This window comes from Monodelphis domestica, chromosome 6 (genome assembly GCF_027887165.1).
Source record: "Monodelphis domestica isolate mMonDom1 chromosome 6, mMonDom1.pri, whole genome shotgun sequence".
Lineage (NCBI taxonomy): Eukaryota > Metazoa > Chordata > Mammalia > Didelphimorphia > Didelphidae > Monodelphis > Monodelphis domestica.
In genome coordinates, this window is record NC_077232.1 from 5,533,842 (window position 1) to 5,551,210 (window position 17,369).

General features: G+C 53.9%; 1 protein-coding gene across 1 annotated transcript; it reads left to right on the forward strand.

Moving 5' to 3' along the window:
• Positions 1-922: 922 nt before the first annotated feature.
• On the forward strand, positions 923-15,807 carry UNC93B1 (unc-93 homolog B1, TLR signaling regulator). The gene is made up of 11 exons (XM_001367854.4): positions 923-1,240; positions 1,542-1,683; positions 5,301-5,454; positions 6,565-6,726; positions 7,726-7,855; positions 8,782-8,875; positions 9,684-9,808; positions 11,403-11,585; positions 11,695-11,968; positions 12,351-12,469; positions 13,071-15,807. Exons 1-11 carry the CDS (start codon positions 1,136-1,138, stop codon positions 13,383-13,385), a joined length of 1,803 nt encoding a protein of 600 aa, XP_001367891.1. The 5' UTR covers positions 923-1,135; the 3' UTR covers positions 13,386-15,807.
• The last annotated feature ends 1,562 nt before the right edge of the window (positions 15,808-17,369 follow it).

A 17,369-nucleotide genomic window follows, 5' to 3' on the forward strand; every position in this document is an offset into this window, starting at 1 on the left:
AATTCAGTCTGTCGAGTCTAGGTCGTCCACAGCCGTTTGCTGAGCCCTTAGTAGGCGCGGGGTATAGAAACGTAAATGGCCCTGGAGCCCGGGGAGCTGCTGGGGCCGGGATTCTACCCGGACTCTGCTTGTTCGACGTTTCTCTTCTATTTCTCTCCAGGCTCCCCATCTGGAACATTTCAGGCAAAGCAGAGGCCACGGGTTCGAATCCCGCGGCTGCCTCCCAGCTTTGGCACCTGGGCCCCATCACATCCCTATCTGCCCGATGAAGGGCTCGGACTAGAGGATCTCCAAGCGCTGCCTGTCGGACTGCCCGGCCAGGGCCAGAGGGTCTTGGCCTGAGAGCTGCGGGGCACCTGCCCCCCCCCCAACGTGGGACGGACAAGCTTTATTACTAATAATTCGTGTTGGCTTCTCCTCCCCCCCCAGGAGGGGCCACGTGATCCCCATTTTACACGGGAGCCAACTGAGGCTGGACCAAGGCCAATGAACAGAGCTGACCCAGCTCCGGCGGGGGGAGGGGGGCGCACGGATGGGACGCATTAACAGGGAAATTTGAACCGGGCTCTGCCTAGACGCGCCCAGCTCACTCCCCACCGGCCCACACTGCCCTCTCGGTCTCCAGCTTCCGGCCTGCCTAATGCTTGCTGGACGAACGGACTGGCTTGGAATCCCACCGACCGCCGGAGTGGCCGGAGCCGGGACAGGAGTCTCAACCTCGGCGGGGCTCAGTTTCCCCATCTGTCAAACGAGGGGCGGGACTAGAATCTCGACGTCTGGGGGCTGGGCGGGCCTCAGGCGAACTTCCTTCCAGGTCGAGGGCTCCGGGGCGGCAGGGGCGCGCGGGGTGCCCGCAGCAGTCAAGGCTCTCCTCCCGGGGGTGGGGATCCTGGCCGGGAGAGCAGTCGGGCGTGCTTTCTGGTTCCTGGTTCCTGGTTCCCGGCCCCGCCCCAGCCTCCGCCTCCTGCCCGGGGCGGTCTGACTGGAGGGCGGGGAGACCGAGGTGATCCAGGAGGGCTCGGCCGGGCCAGGCTTGGGGTCCCGGGGCGGCCGCTGGAGAGCCGGAGCGGGACGTCGGGAGATCCACCCTCTGCCTGTTGGACAGCGGCCGCCTCGAGCCCTCCCTTCCCCGGCCATGGAGGCCGAGCCTCCGCTGTACCGGGTGGCTGGAGCCATGGGCCCCTCGGGGGAGGAGGCCGGAGCTGGGGGCCCCGACGGGGTGCTCCCGGAAGGCCCCGAGGTACTAGAGCGGCCGGAGGGGAGAGGAGGGACGGCGGGGGTGGCTCGGAGGTCAGGATGCAGGCTCCAGCCCCATCGCCCGTCCTCACTGCTTGGGCTGCTTCTGGGCCTCAGTTTCTCTATCTGTCAAGGCTCCAGCCCCATCGCCCGTCCTCACTGCTTGGGCTGCTTCTGGGCCTCAGTTTCTCTATCTGTCAAGGCAGGGACGGGTCCCGCCCCAAAGCGGGCGGCGCGGGCAGCCAGGGGGTGAGGGAGTCCTGGTGGCTGGCCCCGCCGCAGCCCCCTGTGCTGGTGCCCCGCAGCTGGACGAGTTTGTGGGCGCCTATCCTGACTACAACGAGGAGGAGGAGGAGCGCAGGTACTACCGCAGGAAGAGACTGGGAGTGATCAAGAACGTGGTGGCCGCCAGCCTCGGGGCGATGCTCACCTACAGCGTGTACCTGGGTAAGAGCACCCGAGCTGAGCCCTCCTCCCTCCCGGGCCTTCTGGGGACCTCTGGCGCCTCAGTTTCCTCATTTGTAAACCGATCTGCTGGGCCAAGAGGACCCCTGCGACCCTCCCAGCACCCCCTGGGGCCCGAGGGAGGCGCCTGGCCTCTGGAGCTCCTGGAGGGTCTCTCCACTAGGAGGGTCCCCCCATTCTGGGCCCCTCCTCCCCCACACTCCTGCTCAGGGTGCAGCTCCTGGCTAGCAGGCTCCAGGCCTGGGGAGAGCCGAGATTGGGCAGGGCCAGGGTTAGGCCAGGAGGATGCCCAGGCTTGGCTCCAGGCCCTACAGTCACTCAGCGGGCACTCGGTCCAGCTCCTCCCCCAGGCTCTGGGGCCAAGTTCTAGGCCCACCCCTCCACCCCCCATGCCTTGGCCAAGTCACTCTCTCCTGGGTTCTAGAGCTGCCTCCTAGGCTGAGGATCTCTCAGGGAAGGAGCCGGTCTGGAAGGCAACCGGGCTGGGCTTCAGCCAGGCTCCAGCTCTAGCTGAGTGGCCTTGGGCAAGTCACTTCTCCTTTTTAAGTTTCAGTTCCCTGCACTGTCAAAGCCCCCCTGAGCCTCGGTCTCAGTGGGTCCTGGCCAGCGCCAATGAGAGCAGGCTTTGCCATCTGGAGAGGATGCCAGGTCTGGGGGAGAGGAGGGGCTGCTATTGTTAGAACCAAGATGGCATCGGCTACCCTGGGCAGACTTTAGAATTGGGCAGTGGGCAAGACCTGGACCTCCCAGCTGGGCCTGAGGAGGATTCTCAGGCTCTGAGTGAGTCATTTCCCCTCCACTTCTCATGCCCAGAAGAGGAAGCAGGCCCTGGGCAACCCTGGAACCCAGTTTCAAGCTCTGGTTCCACTTCCTCTCCCTCAGCAGCTGCAGGAGGTGAGACGGCCACAGACAGAGCAGTAAGGACCCCCCTTCCCCCTTCCCCTGGCCCCCACTATTTGCCTGCAGCTACCTTGGGTGAGGCTGCCTAGATCCAGGATGGGCTGGGAGCCCAGAACCCCAGGAGTGCAGACCCAGACATTCAGCAGGCCTGTGGAGGGAAGAACCGCAGAACCCAGAGTTTGGGGGAACCTTAGGACACAGAACAGAGAATGTCAGCATCGAGGGATCTTAGAAGCAAGGACAAGAAATATCACAGCTGAGAGGAAGCTTAGAACAAAGAAGATAGAACATCAGAGCTGGGGGATGCTTTAGAACACAGAATGTCAGAGCTTGGAGAGACCTTAGAATGTAGAATGTCAGAGCTTGGAGAGACTTTAGAACGTAGGATGTCAGAGCTGGGAGAGACCTTAGAACATAGAATGTGAAAGCTGGGAGAGACCTTAGAACATAGAATGTCAGATCTGGGAGACCTTAGAACACAGAACATAGAATGTCAGAGCTGGGAGAGACCTTAGAACATAGAATGTCAGAGCTGGGAGAGACCTTAGAACATAGAATGTCAGAGCAGGGAGAGACCTTAGAACATAGAATGTGAAAGCTGGGAGAGACCTTAGAACATAGAATGTCAGAGCAGGGAGAGACCTTAGAACACAGAACATAGAATGTCAGAGCTGGGAGAGACCTTAGAACATAGAATGTCAGAGCTGGGAGAGACCTTAGAACATAGAATGTCAGAGCAGGGAGAGACCTTAGAACACAGAACATAGAATGTCAGAGCTGGGAGAGACCTTAGAACATAGAATGTCAGAGCTGGGAGAGACCTTAGAACATAGAATGTCAGAGCAGGGAGAGACCTTAGAACACAGAATAATAGAATGTCAGAGCTGGGAGAGACCTTAGAACATAGAATGTCAGAGCAGGGAGAGACCTTAGAACACAGAATGTCAGAGCTGGGAGAGACCTTAGAACGTAGAATGTCAGAGCTGGGAGAGACCTTAGAACATAGAATGTCAGAGCAGGGAGAGACCTTAGAACACAGAATGTCAGAGCTGGGAGAGAACTTAGAACATGGAACATAGAATGTCAGAGCTGGGAGAGACCTTAGAATATAGAATGTCAGAGCTGGGAGAGACCTTAGAACGTAGAATGTGAAAGCTGGGAGAGATCTTAGAACACAGAACATAGAATATCAGAGCTGGGAGGGACCTTAGAACATGGAACATAGAATGTCAGAGCTGGGAGAGACCTTAGAACATAGAATGTCAGAGCTGGGAGAGACCTTAGAATGTAGAATGTGAAAGCTGGGAGAGATCTTAGAACACAGAACATAGAATGTCAGAGCTGGGAGGGACCTTAGAACATGGAACATAGAATGTCAGAGCTGAGAGGGACTTTAGAACGTAGAATGTGAAAGCTGGGAGAGACCTTAGAGCACAGAACATAGAATGTCAGAGCTGGGAGAGACCTTAGAACATAGAATGTCAGATCTGGGAGACCTTAGAACACAGAACATAGAATGTCAGAGCTGGGAGGGTCTTAGAACACAGAACATAGAATGTCAGAGCTGGGAGGGACCTTAGAACATGGAACATAGAATGTCAGAGCTGGGAGAGACCTTAGAATATAGAATGTCAGAGCTGGGAGAGACCTTAGAACGTAGAATGTGAAAGCTGGGAGAGATCTTAGAACACAGAACATAGAATGTCAGAACTGGGAGGGACCTTAGAACATAGAATGTGAAAGCTGGGAGAGACCTTAGAACACAGAACATAGAATGTCAGAGCTGGGAGAGACCTTAGAACGTAGAATGTCAGAGCTGGGAGAGACCTTAGAACACAGAACATAGAATGTCTGAGCTGGGAGAGACCTTAGAACACAGAACATAGAATGTCAGAGCTGGGAGAGACCTTAGAACATAGAGTGTCAGAGCTGGGAGAGACCTTAGAACATAGAATGTGAAAGCTGGGAGAGACCTTAGAACATAGAATGTCAGAGCAGGGAGAGACCTTAGAACACAGAATATAGAATGTCAGAGCTGGGAGGGACCTTAGAATATAGAATGTGAAAGCTGGGAGAGATCTTAGAACACAGAACATAGAATGTCAGAGCTGGGAGAGACCTTAGAATATAGAATGTCAGAGCTGGGAGAGACCTTAGAACGTAGAATGTGAAAGCTGGGAGAGATCTTAGAACACAGAACATAGAATGTCAGAGCTGGGAGGGACCTTAGAACATAGAATGTGAAAGCTGGGAGAGACTCCAAAGAAAATAGGGTCCAGGCTCCTCAAAGACCTACATTAGGTTCTAGATTGAGCTAGTGCCTAGAACCTGGGCATTGTCCCCCCCAAGCACAGCCCCTTTGTCTGCCCCCCCCCCCCCGTCCTGAAGTAATTCGTGCCTGTGTTGTCACCCCAGGCTATAGCTAGGGCCCAGCTCCCAGGGTGCTGTTGGTAAGTGATGTCTGCCCTCCGTAGCCCTTCCTTCCTGCCCAGCCTCGCAGGGGCAGTGGGCCTCCACTGGCAAAGAGGTTCTACGCTGTCCCCCCAGCCCATAGCCCATAGACCGTGGCTGGGTCTGGGCCCTGGATGCCTGAGAGCGACGTCCCAAGGGAAGGGGGGAGGAAGGTGGGGTTGGACTTCGGGGCTCAGGGCTGGGTGAGCTGTCTGAGCGCTGGCCTAAGTGCTCCCCCATTCCTGTAGGGCTCCTGGAGATGCAGATGATCCTCCACTACGATGAGACCTACCGAGAGGTGAAATACGGGAGCATGGGGCTCCCCGACATCGACGAGAAGATGCTGATGGGCATCAATGTGACCCCGGTGGTGGCCCTGCTCTATACGCCTGTGCTCATCAGGTGGGGGGACCTCTGCTCCCACTCTTCAGGGAGGCATCGGGGAGCAGACAGGAACCCCTGCCCCAGCCTGTCTTCTCCCCCATGGGTCCTCCTGGCTTTGGTTCTCATCTGTTAACTGAGGAGATTGGGCTGGGCGAGCTCTTCACCTTTTCTGGGGTTGGTTGTCTCAGGCCCGGATATGCCCCCCTCTTTAGAGCTACCTCTGGGAATTCCTGGGGTCTTCCCGAACTCAGTTCAGGGGCCTCCTGCAAAGGGAAGCCCTTCCCTGCCCTCCTGCTGTCTTGCAGACTTGGGGCTGGGTGGCACCCTTCCAGGGGAAGGTCCTCATGGCCTGCGGGCATCACCTCATTTCTATCCATGTCTTCTCAGCCCATAGCACAGTGCCTGGTACACAGTCGGTGCTTAATAAGTGCTCATTAAATTGAACTGATTCTACCGTTCAGTCTGACCTCCCCCCCCACCCCCCCGCCCCAAGGGAGACAGAGTTACAACATTTTAGGGCTAGATGAGCCTGCAGGGATCAACCTCCGGCCTTTACCATTTGGGAGACAGGCCAGAGAGGGAAGGGGCTTACCTAAGGTCACACAGTCTGTTAGAAGCAGAGTTGAGACTAGACTCCAGATGCAGTGCTTAAGTTGAGGCTGCCTTTTTGCCGCCTGCCCTCCCTTCACCTACTGTCTCTTGGAGGGGGTCCTGAGGTCACAGGTGCCCAGGACCCCAGACTTACTTCAGAGACACCTAGTCTAATCCCTCCATTTTGCAGATGAGCAAACTGAGGCCAAAGGGGGTTAAGTGGGTCTTGTCCAATGTTCCACAAGGCATAAAAGCTAGAGGTGTAATTTGAACCCAGGCCCTTTGTATCCAGAGTCACTGCTCTTTTTCCTGGTCCCTGATGCCTCCTGTGGGCAATCCTAGCGATCCAGAGATTTGGGGGTGTTGAGGGTAGGCTGCTGCTAACTCAGGAGGTGACCCAGGCTGGAAGGCATGGGCTGGAGAGGTGCTGCCAGGTCTGGGTTGGCCTTGGTGGTGGCTGGTGGGTTGCCAGCCCAGAGAGTCTGGGATTCCCCCTCTGATGGGGAGGAGGCTCACTCAGCAAGGCTTCCTTGGCAGGTTCTTTGGCACCAAGTGGGTGATGTTCCTGGCTGTGGGCATCTATGCCCTCTTTGTCTCCACCAACTACTGGGAGCGGTTCTACACACTGGTGCCCTCTTCCGTCGCCCTGGGTGTGGCCATTGTGCCCCTCTGGGCCTCCCTAGGGAACTACATCACCCGGTAAGCAGGGGCCAGCTGACTAGGGGTGATGGGGGGCAGGGCTGGGTGGTGGTGCCGGGCTCATGGTAGGACTGTTCAAAGAGCCTGGAGGCCAGGCTCATGGGGAAAAGGAGGCAAGTTCTGTTCTTTACCCTGAAAATGGGGATTTAGGGAAGTTGCTGGGCACTCACAGGGGCAGATTTATAGGCTCGAAGGGGATCAGATAATACTCATCTTAAGTGTACCTGAGACGTTCCTACCCAGTGCTGGTGATGCAGTCTTGGGGAGGGGAGGTCTTTCTGGGCCCTGGAAGTCAGGGGAGGCTTCCTGGGAAAGGTGGCACCTGAAGTCAGTTTGTGGGGCTGAGTTGTGGTCTTGGCACAGGCTGCCCTCCCACGTGTGGAATGCCCTCCCTCCTCTCTTCTGCCCTATTGAGTTCCTGACTTTTTTCAAAGCTCAGCCCAGGGGCCACCTGCTCTAGGAAACCTTTTCTGGCCTTCCCCAAGCTGGTCGCGCTCTCTCCCTTAGGAAAGAATTCCATTATTTTGCCACAAAGAATCGGTCAATAGGAAAGAATTGGCTTCTCTGCCACACTCTGTCCTCTCATGGGATGGTGTAAGAGTAAGCCAGGGGCTATTTGAAGCAAGGGGGCTGTCCCTTTCTTTGCCTCCCTATCAGTGAGCGTGCAGAGGAGATGCTTACTCAGCGTCTGAGTTGACGTCAGCCATTGAGTTGACGTCAGCCACTGAGTTGACGTCAGCCATTGAGTTGAGGTAACAGATACATCCTGGGCATCCAGGTACAGAGCACAGTGAGTGGGGGCCCTCAGAAGGGGGAAAGCTCCAGATGTGTCAGAAGTGAGGTGTCCAGTTTGGCGGGAATCGATGAGAGCACACTTGCAGGGAGTGGCGCAAGATATGAGTGGAAAGATCAGGGTCGTAGAGGGGGAGTAGGGACTAGCTGGACAGCTCTCAGGAATGCCCACTGGGTGAGGTGCCAATGCCCCGTGTTCCCTGGCAGGATGTCGCAGAAATACTATGAGTACGTGAATTACAAGGAGGAGCATGTGGAGGAGCAGAGGCGGCCCCCAAGGGGGGCCCACACCCCCTATCTTGTCATCTTCCAGACCATCTTCTATAGCTTCTTCCATGTGAGCATGGGCAGGGCTGGGCACACAGGCTAGGAAGCTCTTGGGGGGAAGGATCTGGGGAAGCTTCCAGCCTGGGGCAGTGCTTGGATTTCAGGGAGGCACTGAGAACATCACTCTCCCCTCCGAAATCCCCACTATCCAGGGTCTGGTGGTGGTGCTTGGCCTTTTGAGGATGACAGTAAAGAGGGTGCTTCTGGGTTTGGAGAGACTAGGACTCAGTTGGCCTCTCACAGGCCGTATGGCTGCAAGTAAATCATGCCATCTCCTGAGGCCTCAGTTTCCTCTCCTATAAAATGGTGATAATTATGCCTACAAAACCTACCTCCCCTAAGGGTTGTTGTGAGATTTAAATGATCTAAAGGATGTAAGACATTTTGCAAAATTTAAAGGGCTGTAGAAATGCTACAGAAATGGCAGCTGTTGTGAGAGCTTTAGGATTGGTGGGCACTACAAAAAATCTCTTGGGACTTTAAAGCTGGGGTTTTTTAATCCTGGGGTCACTGCATTGCCCTCAGCCTCAGTTTCCTCAGCTATAAAATGGGACTAATAATACCTGAAAGCCCAACCTCCCAGGTTGTGAAGAAAAGCAACACTTTCATCCCTTCCCCCATGCATCTCCTCCCCTTGGAACATTAAATAGCTTTGGGGGCGGGGATAAGACTGTTGGGTATTGCCCTACTTCAAGGAGTTAACAGGGTTGGGTAGAGAGAGCCTGGCATAGGGTCTTGGCTCCATCTGTGTGCGCTTGGGTGGTGGCTTGACCTCTTTGGGCCACTCTAAAAAGGGGAGTTGTACTTGCAGGCCTTTCTAGCTCAGATGCCCCAGAAGGCTGGTGGTGGGGCTCACACACAGGCTGGGAGGTGGCCATGGCTCAGGATCGTGCGACCACCCCTTCTATCCTCCACCCTCGCTCTCCTTTCCTGCAGCTCAGTTTCGCCTGCGCCCAAGGGCCCATGATCTTCTTCCTCAATGGGTACCTGTATGAAATGAACCATACCCTCTATTACGTGCAGAACTGCGGTGAGTCTGAGAGCCCTCTGTGTGGTGTAGGCTAGGAGACCTAGGACCTGAGTTCAGATCCCGGCCCTTGTCCTCTCTGGGCCTCATCTATAAGATGTAGGGGATCGACTTGTCTGACGTCCTTCCAACGTGAGAGCGATGATGCTGTGGTAGGAGAGACAAGTCGGGGCTGGGCGAGGTGGCTTCAAAGGTCCCTTCCCCTCGTGCGGGGGGCTTCTAAGAGATCATGGCAAGGAGGGCTGGGAAGAATTCCCAGAGAAGGGGGGCTTTGGAGAGAAGGGAATGATGATCCTCCATGTTGCTCTCTTCGAGAGATTCTGGTCATCCTGGTCCATGAGAGGCCAACGCTTCAGTGGAGTGGAGTCTGGGGCTCCTCTGGCCGTGATCTCAGGATGGAAGGATGGCGTTGACTCATTCATACTTTCCTCTCCAGCTTTCCATAAAAACCATATTTTGTTTGTAAGAATGCTCACAGGGTTCAGCCTGGATCTAAGGTCAGGTGCGTGGCCTAGGACCAGTGTCCGGAGTGCCTCTTGGGGCTCAGCCTCTGGCTTAGGTCCATTGGTCAGTCTTTGGATGAGAATTCAAGCCAAGCCTTGGTCCATTGGGGGGTGGAGCCTGTGGCCTTGGCCTCTGGGACCCGTGCTCTGACCCCAGTCTAGAAAGTGGCGGCAGATCTGCACATGTGACGGTACCAGAGTTAGGGGGGGCCTCTGGAGCAAACTGGCTTCGTTCGAGTCACTGCTTCTGTCCTGGTAACTCCTGTCCCATCTCAGCCTCATTGGGACTGTCTTCTCGGGTCCTCCAGGCACTAACAGCCACGGGATCCTGATGGGCTTCAACAAGACTGTGCTTCAGTCCCTGCCCCGCAGCCGGAACCTCATTGTGGTGGAGAGTGTGCTCATGTCCATGGCCTTTCTGGCCATGGTGCTGGTAAGGAGTCCTTCAGCCCTGGCTGTGAACGCTGGAGAAGGGGTGGGAGCTCTGGCAGCATGTGGGGCAGGAGGGTTGTGGGGGATCCTGGGCTTCACAAAAAGCTATCCCCAAAGGAGCCACGAGCAAATCCTGTTCCGTGTGAGACGTTTCTTGTGCACCTGCTGCGTGCTGCGTGCAGCCATACGGTGGGAACCCAAAATCAGATGCAGATACTCTCCTTGAGGAGCTCATAGATGGGGAGATCAGGCTCCCCAGGAAGGTTACCCAAGAGCAGCCTGGGATAATGTGCTGAGGGGTGGCTCAGATCATCAGGGCTCTGGGTCCCAGAAGTTCCAGGTTACCTAGTGGGTCTGAGGAGGATATGGGCCTCGCAGGCTGTAGGATTGGGTAGAGATTGGGGCTGAGTGGGTATCTGAACATCCCTAGATTTGAACTCAGAGCTCTTGTCAAATGAAAGCACTTACTTGGATTTGACTCCTGGCTCTGATCCTCATGAGTTTTGTGACTTTGGACAAGTCCCTTAACAACAACAACAAAATTATAATAATATTAGCTGACATTATTTTCGCTATTTTATATATGGAGTAAAAGAGGTTAAAGAAATGTATTTATGTTCCTCTAGATAATAAGTGTCTGAGACATGAGCAGAAGCCAGGACTTCCTGAACTCAATCCAGTATTCTATCCATTGTGCCATTCTGAGCCTTAGTTTTCACCTCTGTAATTTGAGAGAGTTGGGCTAGAAAACCTCCTTCTCTTCTAGTTCTCATTTATTAGAATTAGAATGTATGTTCCTTAAGACATAATCTGGTATATAGAATAAACACTGAGGAGACAGCAGAGTATAGTGATCCGTGTCAGGAAGGTCTGGATTTCTTGAATGTCCATTTTTTCTTGCTTGGACTCAGGTTTACAAGACAGTGTAGCTTTCTCAGTGTCGCTGCTTTCTGGAATGTGCTCTTCCATTCTTTTCTGTGCTTTCTTGTAAATGTGGAGTAATCCTGTGTTGTTCCCTTTGAAAGTCTTCCTCTTGACTGCTTGCGGAAGTTGTTGTTTGCTACTAAAACCATTCGCTGTAACCATGACTTGCACTGACGTCTGAAGGGCTTTGTCTCTCTCTGGCTGTGATTTGTGGATTCTCTTCGTCTGCGTTACTGTAGCTCCTACTCAGAAGTTCTGGTTAGTTTGTCATGCTGGGAGGGGAGGCTGCTGGTGCTTAAGTGAACTCTGCATGCTTTGTCAGCCTACTTGAGAGTTCATATATTCTTTTTTTTATTTTATTTTACCCCTTATCTTCTGTCCTAGAATAGGCAGTGGGGTTGAGTGACTTGCCCAGGGTCACATAGCTAGGAAATGTCTGAGCCCGGAGGTGAATGCAGGACCCTGAGCCGCTCAAGTTTATTGTGAGGGTCAGATGAGATGATGACCGGAAGGAGCTCTGGAAACCCTAGAGCACGACTGACACAGAAACGTCGGCCATTGCCTCCAGCATGACACCCCCCCAGCCGTAGAGTGGAGCTAAGTGTGTGGGTCCGAGCTCTGCCCACAGGGCTCCCGAGGGGGACAGAGCCGGGCCCTGTGACCCCCTGCAGATCCTGGCCCTGTGTGGCTCCGCCTACCGGCCCACGGAGGAGATCGACCTGCGCAGCGTGGGCTGGGGAAACATCTTCCAGCTTCCCTTCAAGCACATGCGGGACTACAGACTTCGGCACCTCTTCCTCTACTTCATCTACACCGGCTTCGAAGTGCTTTTCTTGTGCACCGGCTTCACTCTGGTATGCCGGGCCCAGGCTCGGGGCGCCCTGGGGGTTTCTGCGGTGGCCGGAAGAACTCGGCCCGGGCTGGGTCCCTGGGGCGGCCCTGAAGGCCCTTCTCTGTGTGCAGGGCTACGGTGTGTGCGCCATGGGGCTGGAGCGCCTGGCTCCCCTCCTTGTCGCCTATGGCCTCGGCGGGGCCGTCTCCTCCAGCCTTGGCCTCTTCCAGCTGTGCCTGCCCCGACAGGTGCCCCTGGTGGCCGGACCTACCGTCCACCTGCTGCTCGTCTTTGCCCTCTTTTTCTGGGCCCCCAAGCCCTGCGTCCTCAGCCACAGCTGGGTCTTCTACGGGGTGGCTGTGCTTTGGAGCGTGGGCAGCGCCCTCAGCAAGATCTCCATCAGTGGTGAGTACGGCTGCCCCGCCTGGCCGAGGACGGAGGCGCCACCCTTAGCTCCTCTCCGAGGCTGAGAGAAGTCGAGGAAGTTCCTCAGAGAGCATGGTAGGAAGTGGTGGAAGCAGGATCTGAACTCGGCTCTTCCAGCTCCCAAGGGCAGCACTTTATCCCTTTGTTGCCTCGACTCCTTTCGAGCTGGGAGCCACAGCCATCTGGGGCCAGGCTCAGAGATGGGGGTGCCATGGGGGTCTGGGGCTGTGTGGGTCTTCCGAGGGGTCAGGTTGGAAGGGGGGGCCGAGAAGGACAGTTGGGGGACCCCGTGGGCCGACAAGGGGGAGCAGGGCCAGAGCTGGGAGCCTCCCTGAGGCGGCCGGTCCTCTGGCCTCCCCAGCGCTCCTCGGGATCCTGTATGAAGACAAGGAGCGCCAGGACTTCGTGTTCACCATCTATCACTGGTGGCAGGCCCTCGCCATCTTCGCCGTCTACCTGGGCTTGAACCTGCCTATGAAGGTGAGCCTGGGTGCCGAGGGGAGGCGGCCGGGGCAGCTTCAGCTTCTCCATCTCTCAAGCCCCGGAGCTTGGCAGCACCCCCACCAGCGAGCAGAATCGGTGGCGTTTCCGTCACTCGCTGCCAAACGTCCGGGATCCCTCCCCTCCCCCCCCACGACTTACGAAGAGAAAAGGGAGCAGCTGGGTGGCCCCAAGGCTAGAGCCAGGCATGACGGGAAGCCAGCAGAACCATGGAAGGGACAGGCTGCAGTCGGCCAGGGAGTGCATAAGCCCTCACCTTCCACCCAAGAGTCCACTCTGGATATTGGCTCCAAAGCAGCTGGGGGTTAAATGACCCGTCCACGGTCACCCGGCAAGGAAGTGTCTGAGTGCAGATTTGAACCCAGGACCTCCTGAGCTACCCGGCTGCCCCAGAACACCTTACAGTGGACAAGCTTCTTCCGGCATGACCTTAATTGCTTTGCACTTTGCCCCGCCCCGCTTCCTTCCCGCCTGGTTCAGGCCCCGCCCCCTTCCTTTGTGTCTGCCCTGGGCTAGGCACTGAGGAGGCCTGGAGGGGAGGCTGGGCAGAGGCTGAGCTGCCCCGCTCTTTCTCCCCCAGGCCAAGCTGGCCATCATGCTGGTGACCATCCTGGGGGCTCTGGGCTCCTACCTGTGGATGGAGAGCAAGCTCAAGCGGCGCCTGGGCTACCGCCTGCCCCGGATCCCACGGCCCCAGCACAAGGTGTGCGGCTACCGCTACCTGGAGGACGACAACTCGGACGAGAGTGAGCGGGAGTCTGCCCACAGCCCGGCCAGCTCCGACAGCGAGGAGGGGGACGCAGAGCCCCCCGGAGCGGGGGCAGCCGGGCCTGCCAAGAGGCGCTTCCCCTACGAGCAGGCCCTGGATGGGGAGGATGGGCCTGGGCAGGAGTAGCCTCGGGGCTCCTGGGGCCTTTCCTAAGCCGGGCCCCCTCTGCCCCCCCCTCGCCCCCTCCCACCTCTGGCACCCGGAGCGGCTCCAGGTGTGCTTTAGTCCTGGGCACCCCGGAAAGGGAGCCCGGCCTTCCCCGGCCTCACTTAGCCCGTCTGGGCAATGGGAGCTCTCTGCCAGCGCCTCACTTTGGAGAGGGCTCAGGACAAGGAAGAGGAGCTCCTGTCGGGTCAGAGGAGAAACTTCCTGCCTGCCTGAGCCTGGCCCAACCTGGCGACTGCAGCCTTGGCCCATGGCGCCCACCACCTGCTTCCTCTCCAGAGCCTCTCCGAGCCTCGGGAGCCCCTGCCAGCCCCCCCCCAACGCCCCCGCCGCCCACCTGGGGGGTGGAGAACGTCCCAGGGGAAGCCGAACTTCTTTTCCACCGCGAGGAGCAAACATTTATTAGGCGCCTACTGCGGGCAGAGCACCAACCGGGCGGTGGGAGATGAGGCTGAAAACGGGCCTCTTATGAAAGCTGACTGGCAAGTGGACGAGGAAGAGGAGGCCACCAACAGCCCGGGTGGTGGTGGGGCGGCCAGAAGGCTGTCTGAACCTAGAAGGGAGGGAGCATGCGCCTGGAGGAGGTGGCCACCCCGAGACGGGGATGGGCTCCCCGCCCCCTCCCCCTCCCCTTCCCCCAAGCCCTAGTCTCCATCCTGAGGCTGAGCCAACAATGTCTGGTTTCTCTTCCTCTCGGGGCCCCTCAGATGGTACAGGAAGCTGTTGAGTCCCCCTGATAGGAAGAGGCTCCCAGAAGGATGCATTTACTAAGCCCGCAATGGGCCAAACAAGCTGGAGCCACGAAGAGAATCGAGCCCCCCCCCCCCCGCCCCCCCCCAGCTCCCAAAGGCAGAGATAACTACCTCGGGGAAGCGGAGGCCGCCAGGACCGCCTGGACCACCTTGTCAGAAGCCTGAACCCCGTCAGCCATCCGCATGCTTGGGGAGCCCCGATAGGCAAGAGGGCTGGAAGGAGGCCACCCCAGGGCCGATTTGTTTGGCTTGACTACTAGATCACCAGGGACTGAGCAGAGGGCTCCCTTGGGGGATAGGACGAAGCCGGGGATCCTAATTGAAACCAAGGAAGAAGAGCAGGAACAAAGCCTTCAAATACCTCGAGTAAAACAAGGCCCGAAGAGGGCGCCAGTATCAGGGCGATGTTGTGACTTCCTCAGACCTAAAAACTGAAATGTACAATTTCGCATCCAGCCCTCTTCGCTTCTTTGGACATTCAAATGATTGTTTGCCGGCTTTTATCTGGCTGATGATTTGTAAATTTCAAAATAAAAAGAATTCTTTTTAAAAAACACAGAATGAAACCACCAGGCGGGAGAGACAGTCAGAGGGCGCGAATGGGCCGATGAGCCGGAAGAGCTTTATTGATGTGCTCATGAACCGGGACTGGGCAGCTTTGATGAGTTCCGGAGAATTGGAAAAGGCACCAGAGGACGGAGATGGGGCCACGGCTTGGTTTCCTAAAGTTACAGACTGGCAGACGTGTAGATTATCCTCTGCAGACCACACAAAAGTATGGCCTGTCCAGCTCTGGATGAACCTAAACTGCCTTGTGGTGCCACTAGCTCTGTTTCTAAATGTATAGGAACCATCCTTTTAGTTATGCCCTTAAGACCTTTGCTAGGCATCCGCATCAAACTTCGTGGCCTTTGGCAATCCAGATGCTCCTAATTTTTTTCCCCCAAGTTTTTTAAAAAAGGGAACTTTTCTTTAAAGATTGGGGTGATTTTTATTTTTATTTTTTTCCATGGTTCCCTGATTCATATTGTCTCCTTCCCCTCTTCTCTCCCCTTCCTGGAGCTGACAAGCAATTCCACTGGGCCTTTTCTTAAAGACTTGTTCTTCTCTAGGTCGGTGACTTCTCTCATTCTCCTCAATCTTTTTTTTTTTTTGCAAATTAATGTTTGATTATCAAACTATGCATTCTAACTGCTGGTTCCTTGAGGATTTGGGTGCTTCCATTGACTCTGGAACCAGGGCTCTAGGCCTACTTTGTTGTCCTAGACCACTTGCCACTCTATTACCCTGTAACCTCAATAAAGGACTGTTAGAAATGAGCTTTCTAATAAAATACGTGGCTGTCTCAGGAGAGCAATGGGAAGGTGCCTTCACTCATTTGTAGCCATCTTAACCAAAGTAATCTCATCCGAAGTCAGCTATTGGACCGCATCAAATCTTATCAACTCTGTGCCATCCTCATCTGATTTTTCACTATTTTTAAAACTTTTAGAAACATTTTTTGCTATGCATGAGACATTGGTATATATTGTAAAAAATAAAATTAATCTCAAATAATAAAAATATATTTTAGAGATTTATTAATGATTGTTAGAAGTAAAGGAATAAAAAGGTAACAAAATAAAAAACCACACACCCATTGCTAATCTATCTGTTCAAAAAGCCTGCTTACCATTGCAGTCCTAACCCAGGAAGCAAAGAGGGCAAGACCAGCAACCCCACTGAATTTATCCCCTCCGTCTACAGGAAGTACATGACAGGAAGTCAGTGGGCTCCTGGGAAATGCAGTTTTTAGGATAACAGATTTCCAATGACACAATATTAATGTTTATAAATATGAGATAATATTTGCCAAGTACTTTGTAAACTAAAACATATTCAGCTTGGATGAAGACCTTGACTTGTTGGTATGTCCAAGGTATGCACCTTCTCTTGTGTCCAGAAGAAATCAAAATTGTCTTCACTAGGCCAGAAAATGCACAGTGCTATCAGTTTTCCAACCTTTCTCTTCAAAAGTTCTGGATAGTTTTCATGAGCTCTTTTCAATGTTCTGATAATTTAATTTTTTTAAAGTTTATCATATAGAGGGAAAACCAAGTAGCTCAGTAGATAGAAAGCTAGACCTAGAGATGGGAGGTCCTGAGTTAAAATTTCACCCCAGACTTCCTTGCTGTATGACCCTGGCCAAGTCACTTTACCCCATTGCCTAGCTTTTATCACTCTTCTATCTTGGAATCTGCCTTAATATTGATTCTAAGACAGAGGGTAAGGGTTTAAAAACATTTGTCATATATTTCATATATTCCTTCAGCTACATCTGCACGTCTTACCTTCAGGGTTAGTCTCTTTGCCTTATATAGAATTCATTTGTATTTTAAAAAATACTGTCACCTTTTCTTCTGACATTTTTTTCCATTTCATTATTTTTGAGTTTCGAGTCTGTTATTTCTCTATCTTCTAGACTAATTTTTTTTAATTTTTAAGTTTTTTATTGATTAACTAATTTAGAATATTTTTCCATGGTTATATGATTTATGTTCTTTCCTTCCCCTTCCTAGAGCCATCAAGGGACTCTAATTCTATTGGAGAGTCTCCATTATATATATACATTTTCTCTATGTTTTCAGTTCTGTATAAAGACCTCTGACTTACAAATGCATTCATAACTAATTTCTTCTTGTAGAAATTTTCTTTCTCTTGAACTATTCTAGAGTATCTTAGTATTGTTCTATGACCATGGGAGAGCCTGCACGTTTCCTGTTTTCACTGAGGAATTTTCATGATTTTTCCTTCATACTTGTTCAATATTATAAATTCTCTCTGAGGTTTTATTTGCTCTTCCTTCTTTCTTATAAATTCTCTCCTCTGGTTTATTTATAACACGGTAGGATTTTTCTTCATATTTTCTCTCGTGAGCTTTTGACTTGAAGTCATTCTCTTTCATTCCTAGTCATTTGTCTCTGAATTCCCTTCTTAGTATTTTGCATCTCTCCCTGCACTGACTGCTGCACTAACATTCAAAGGCAGGCATACTGCATATTTTTAGCCTTCTTACACTGGGGGGGTCAGGGACCCTTACCTGAGTTCTTGTCCTGAATAAACTGAGGGAAGAAGGTTGGTTTCCAGTTCACTTTCCTTCAGGTGCAAAATCTCTTTTCCCTTCTAGTTTATGGACTTTGCTACTTTCCTATTC

Bases quoted from the DNA above. Each gene is read 5' to 3' on its own strand.
- UNC93B1 (XM_001367854.4), top strand. From the start codon at position 1,136: ATGGAGGCCGAGCCTCCGCTGTACCGGGTGGCTGGAGCCATGGGCCCC. The intron at 1,241-1,541 runs GTACTAGAGCGG...GGTGCCCCGCAG, and splicing joins TGCTCCCGGAAGGCCCCGAG to CTGGACGAGTTTGTGGGCGC. The intron at 1,684-5,300 runs GTAAGAGCACCC...CCATTCCTGTAG, and splicing joins CACCTACAGCGTGTACCTGG to GGCTCCTGGAGATGCAGATG.